At 45.1% G+C, this 5,318-nt stretch overlaps 1 protein-coding gene across 1 annotated transcript; it reads left to right on the forward strand.

Moving 5' to 3' along the window:
- Positions 1-642: 642 nt before the first annotated feature.
- On the forward strand, positions 643-4,948 carry LOC119426778 (mothers against decapentaplegic homolog 6). The gene is made up of 4 exons (XM_037694362.1): positions 643-1,706; positions 4,143-4,196; positions 4,523-4,600; positions 4,911-4,948. Exons 1-4 carry the CDS (start codon positions 956-958, stop codon positions 4,946-4,948), a joined length of 921 nt encoding a protein of 306 aa, XP_037550290.1. The 5' UTR covers positions 643-955.
- Positions 4,949-5,318: the final 370 nt, after the last annotated feature.

Raw genomic sequence — 5,318 nt, forward strand, 5'->3', positions numbered from 1 at the left:
GATAGATAGATAGATAGATAGATAGATAGATAGATAGATAGATAGATCTAAAGGTACATAATAAGAAAACTTTCTGTATCATTAAACCACCACTGTACCCAATAAATAGTGTAAAATAAAAAAAAAAGATTCAAAAGGAATTTAAAGAAAATTTGTAGTTATTGATAAGCTACAAACGTCATCTTTGTAATATTTTCCAAGATGTAAAATCAATGTGTACAGATGGATCACACTGGCCTGTCTCAGGTTTATCTTTCAAGGGGATCATAAAACATCGCTTTTATTTTGAAAATCACAGCCGAACAGTTCTGCTTTCATCCTCTGCTTTGACTCGGGTGTGCGCTGTAGAAAGTGCGTGCGAGTGCGCGTGCGCCCGAAAGAGACTCACCGGGGAGTGCAGAGCCGAGTCAGTCCAGCTGCCTCTGAAACTTCTCAGCACGGATTCTGTCCCGGAGTTTGGACCCCGGAGCTCCTCCGAGCGTCCCTGAAACTGGAGTTGCTGCTTGTTGCGGGATTTGCGGGGGTGTCGTGTGACGAGTATTTTTATTTTATTTTTGCAGGGTTAAGGAAAGACTGAGGGCGCGCATGAAGCTCAGGGCGAAACTCTGGGTAACTTCATGATCCTGATGAGTTGTTGTTGTTGTGAGCGCAGACCTCGGCTCCGGACTATGTTTTGGGAACTTTCTGCAGAGGCTCGTGCAGTGGAACGCACTGGTGTCCAGCTGGTAAAAGCTGTGGTTTGATAGAATTTGCCATTAAAAGATGTTTAACGCAACCTGGGACTGAATGTGAGTCTGATGCTGCAGGAGAGCCAGGGAACGGGGACCACCGGCTGCTCCTGGTGCGCGCGCGGTGCACAAGCGATATCTTTGGCGACGAGTTTAAATCGATGCGGCATCCTCCGAGAGGCGGACGGGACCGACTGGGCTCATCCAAAGCTGTCTAGGTGTGTCGCATGTTCAAGTCGAGACGCGCGGGTCTTGTTCGGCGACTCTGGAGAAGCCGTCTCGTCACGGAGAGCGACGGGCGCGATGGAAACAGACGCGGCGAGGCTGGACGGAACGGCGCGTGCGGCAGACACCCGGGGAAGCTCCACAGACACGAGCAGCGGTCGGTGACACGCTCCGAGCCGGCTCCGAGACTCGCTGCGGAGGCTGGAGACGTGACGGAGAGCGCGGAGAGGGAGGAGGAGCAGGCTGAAGACGACACGGGTGCCATGTGCGTCCCGGAGCGCAGCGGCGGCGGCGGCTCGGGACCGGAGCAGGAAGGCGACAGCAGGACGGTGACGTGCTGCCTGTTCGGGGAATGGGCCCTGAGACGTCGGAGCCCTTACTGGGCCCCGAGGAAGGACGGCGGAGGTGGCCCCAGTCAGTGCGCACCAAGGCGCGCGGGGCTGGAGGAGGAACTGGCGAGCGCCGCTCACTCCTTTTTGAAAAGACTCAAAGAGAGCTCTCTGGACGCCTTGGTGAGGGCGGTGGACACCGGCGGGGGGTTGAGCAGCGAATGCGTCGTGGTGCCGAGGACAGAGCTGCGGATCGGCGCGCGCCATGTCTCCCCTCAGTATCTGGTGTGCAAGCTGTTCCGCTGGAGCGACCTGCCGCCCTCCGCCCGGCTCAAGACGCTGTGCCACTGCCAGAGCTTCGGCGCGGCGGACAGCGCCAAGGTGTGCTGCAACCCCCACCACTACAGCCGCTTGTGCGGGCCAGGTAAGAGCATGATGGGGCGAGGAGGAGGGTGGGGGGTGAGGGTTCAATATTGAACCCCTCTCCCAAATGATTGCATGTAAAAAGCGTCTCCACTCCATCAGTGACACCTCCATGGGACTCCCCTGCCGGTGGGGGCCCCTAACCTTCTAAACATAAAGTGCTTCGTGGAGTTAATTATCCTTAAAGTCACGTGAAGATGATTGATGCTCCTAAATAAAAAGATATAAAATAAAAGGCATTGTGCTTTGCGGCTGAGGAGGAATGTGTTTTATCCAAAACTCATGACCTCTATAATTCCACTGTTTTGATGTTCACACATTATTCTTTAGTGGGACATGTCTGATATCTCCTGTCGTGCTTTATGATCCACCTTTAAAGTTCACAAACTTCTGTTTCAGTTCTCCTTTTCAGTTGTGGCTGAATTTCTCTGCTTCCCACACGGTCCAAGTGAGGGTTGCGCTCAAGTTGCACTTCGGCTCTCTTCCCTCTGACAAGGAGGTCCTCCTCTTGTTATTTAGGTGAAGGAGTGCCGATAATATACAGTTTGCATAGTGCTGGCGCCAGACTGACTCGCTGGGCATCTGACTGACTGACAATTACTGGCTCTGCTCTTAAAGGGGCCGCAGCCACAAAAACCCATGCAGGGCCACTTTGGAGTGAAGGGACTAACCCAGCAGCAGCATGAGGCACCCAAAGGCTTCAGCGAATTATTGTGTCTAAGAGACTCGAACACAAGTAGAGAGGGCGATAGAGGAAATAAACTGTCAAAAATGATGTCTAAAGAAGTTTATAAAACAATAACAGATACATGATATATCGATGGCTGGTGGAAACTTAATGTTTTTCAAAATCCCCAAATAAGTTTGAAACCAAAGCCAGGACAGCACCCATGAAACCTGATCGTTTGCAGTGGAGTTCTGCAGAAACGTTACAATTACAATGTTACATGTTGAAGAAAGCTCTTTAAATGACCTCAGCTTGGAAAAAACAGGTTGATTCAGTGATTTCAGACCGGACTGATGAGATAATCATCACTGAGTTGAGAGTGAGCTGTTGGTATTTTAAAGTAAACTGTATGAGTTTTGCTTTCAGTAGTCCCTCGATTATTGCGGTGGTTACGTTCCACACACCCGCAATAGGTGAAAAACCTGGAACGCTATATTTGTTTTAGTATTTAAATATATTTTAAGGCTTTAAAAACTCTTCCCACACTTACAATGTTCTAAACTCTTGAACCTGTGTAATTTTAACAACATATGTATATATACTGTACAGTACTGCAAAATTTTACTCTGCAGACCAGCAGCTCGGTTCCAGTCGGTCTCGGTTCCAGTTCTGCAGACCTACCCTGCAGCGTTGAAGCCTACCTCCCCGTCCAGGTTGATGTGCACGTGGATAACTGAGCTTCAGGATTATTTATGACTTTCCTGCCAGTTCTATCAGATTAATAGATAGGTCATTACTTCTGACTTTGCGTTGCTAAACTTTCCCTTCATTTTGGCAGAAAGCAGCGACCAGCAGCACTGTTGGTTTCTGGGTAGTGTAGTTCTTTTGTCTTGTGTTACAGTATAGGCTTATTGAAATAAAACTACAAAATGGTGGCGCCTGTCCAAAGTTTTTATTTTCGTTAACTTTTTATCCTGTACATCCCAATCCCACGAGTAATTTAAAAGTTGACAACCGTGTGTCGTGCACAATCTTAAGATGGAAAACCACAAAAGAGCGAGTCTGCAAAAGTTGAAGTAGCGAGGGACTACTGTATTGTGTCGTACCCTGTTGAGCTGTGGGTGTTTTATAACAAATACACAATATTTACTGCACGTCATACTTTTTCATGATAGTTTTTACTCTAATCCTGTTAACTGCAAGTGCTGGTAAATTAGTGCAAATTTGATGTTTATTTATGCTGAAAAGCTTTTATTGGTTTGATGGTATTTTTGTTCTTTAAATATTGTTTACCCGAAGCCGATACATCATTTACTGTGTAACACATGTGATAAAAGATTCTGTGAACCTTTTTTTTATAAACCATTGCATTTAAAATAAATATGGTTATTTACAAACAGTTCTATTGTTATTGCAAAGACAAAGAGCGACAGCAGCAGGTAGCTGTAGCACTTCCTGTGCAGCCAAAATTGATCAAATTTGTCACATTAAAATGGCAGTAAAGCACTTTTGTTATTGGCCAGACAAGTTGTTAGCTCTTAAGTTTGTTTAAAGTAATTTTTCAAACTGAGGTTGTTTAAATCTTGAAAACTGAACTATCCCTTTACTGGTTTACCAGGGGAGAAAACATTTTTTTGTAAACTTTATTTCACAATAATGCAGTTTTTTGGAATTAATATATCAAACATGTTTTCTGTGCAAAATCAATGATTCTAGCAGTAGTTTCCCCTCTGTTGACGATGTTTAATTATGTTTTTGTTGTGTTTGCAGAATCAGCTCCTCCCCCATATTCTCTGTCTCGTTCAGATGAACATAAGCTACTGGGTAAGTTTGAGAAAAAAGTTTCTACACACCGAACTGGTAAATGACACAGACCGCGTCGTCATCATCATATTTTTAGACTGGAAACAGATTATGTTTGTGAAGCAGCTTGCCTTCAAAGTGACACCCAGTTATTAGGAGTGAAGGTCTGTTGGTGCAGGAATAGTCACCCTCAAAAACTCTTCTGCCTTAAAATAAACAAAGTGATCAATCTGACAGATGAGTTTAAATTAATCAAATACAAATGATTAAATCAAACTCCTCAAACAATATTTCAGACCTAACACTTTTTCTTGTCTGTTTTACTTTTTCCCGCTACCTAAAACCAGACTCAGCTCTGTCTTACACTGAAACTGCGCCCCCTCTTCTCTCCAGTCCACCTCACATTCTGCCAAGAGACTACACAGGTGAGTCACCTGCATTATTTCTTCCTCATGAGGGAGTTTTTCCTTTCCACTGTCGCCTTTGTGCTTGCTCAAGACGAGCGTCTGCGACAAAGTTCAACTTAAAAGTCTGCTCCTCAGATTAATAACATTAACTTTTTTTTTTATGTACCGTATTTTTCACCCTATAAGTTGCAGTTTTTTCATAATTTGCATGCCCTGCAACTTCTACGCTGAAGCGACATATTTATGATTTTTTCCCCATTCCCAGTCTTTTATCTGAGATATGACCGTTTTCATTCAGTCTGAAACTATTGAACACCACCATTTTCAGGAGGGGCTTCTTATCTGAAGCGGGTGTTTTTGGCCTAGATGGCAGTCGAGCTGCATGGCATGCTGTTGCATCATGTAATAGGTAAAAGTGTCTATTAATGACACAATCAGCTTGCCATAGCCTGTCACCATCATCTGCCTGGAGCAACCATCATATTAGCTGCATTTTGCTGCACCGCCCCAACGAAATGAAGCTGATTTGACCACTGAAGTGTATTTATTAAGTAAAAGTTAAACTGAGACACACCTTTACTATAAAGTCGAGCTAACAAATAATTGTTTTAGGTGGTTATCTTGTTAAAGTTCGAAGAAATGCACAGCGAGTCGCCCTCTGCACGTTCATGTTTTCACGTATCGGGTTTTGAAATTCAGCTGATTTGACTGTCAAAGTGCATTTATGAAGTAAAAG

The sequence above is a fragment of the Nematolebias whitei genome, chromosome 2 (assembly GCF_014905685.2).
Source record: "Nematolebias whitei isolate Nwh7 chromosome 2, NemWhi1, whole genome shotgun sequence".
Taxonomy (NCBI): domain Eukaryota; kingdom Metazoa; phylum Chordata; class Actinopteri; order Cyprinodontiformes; family Rivulidae; genus Nematolebias; species Nematolebias whitei.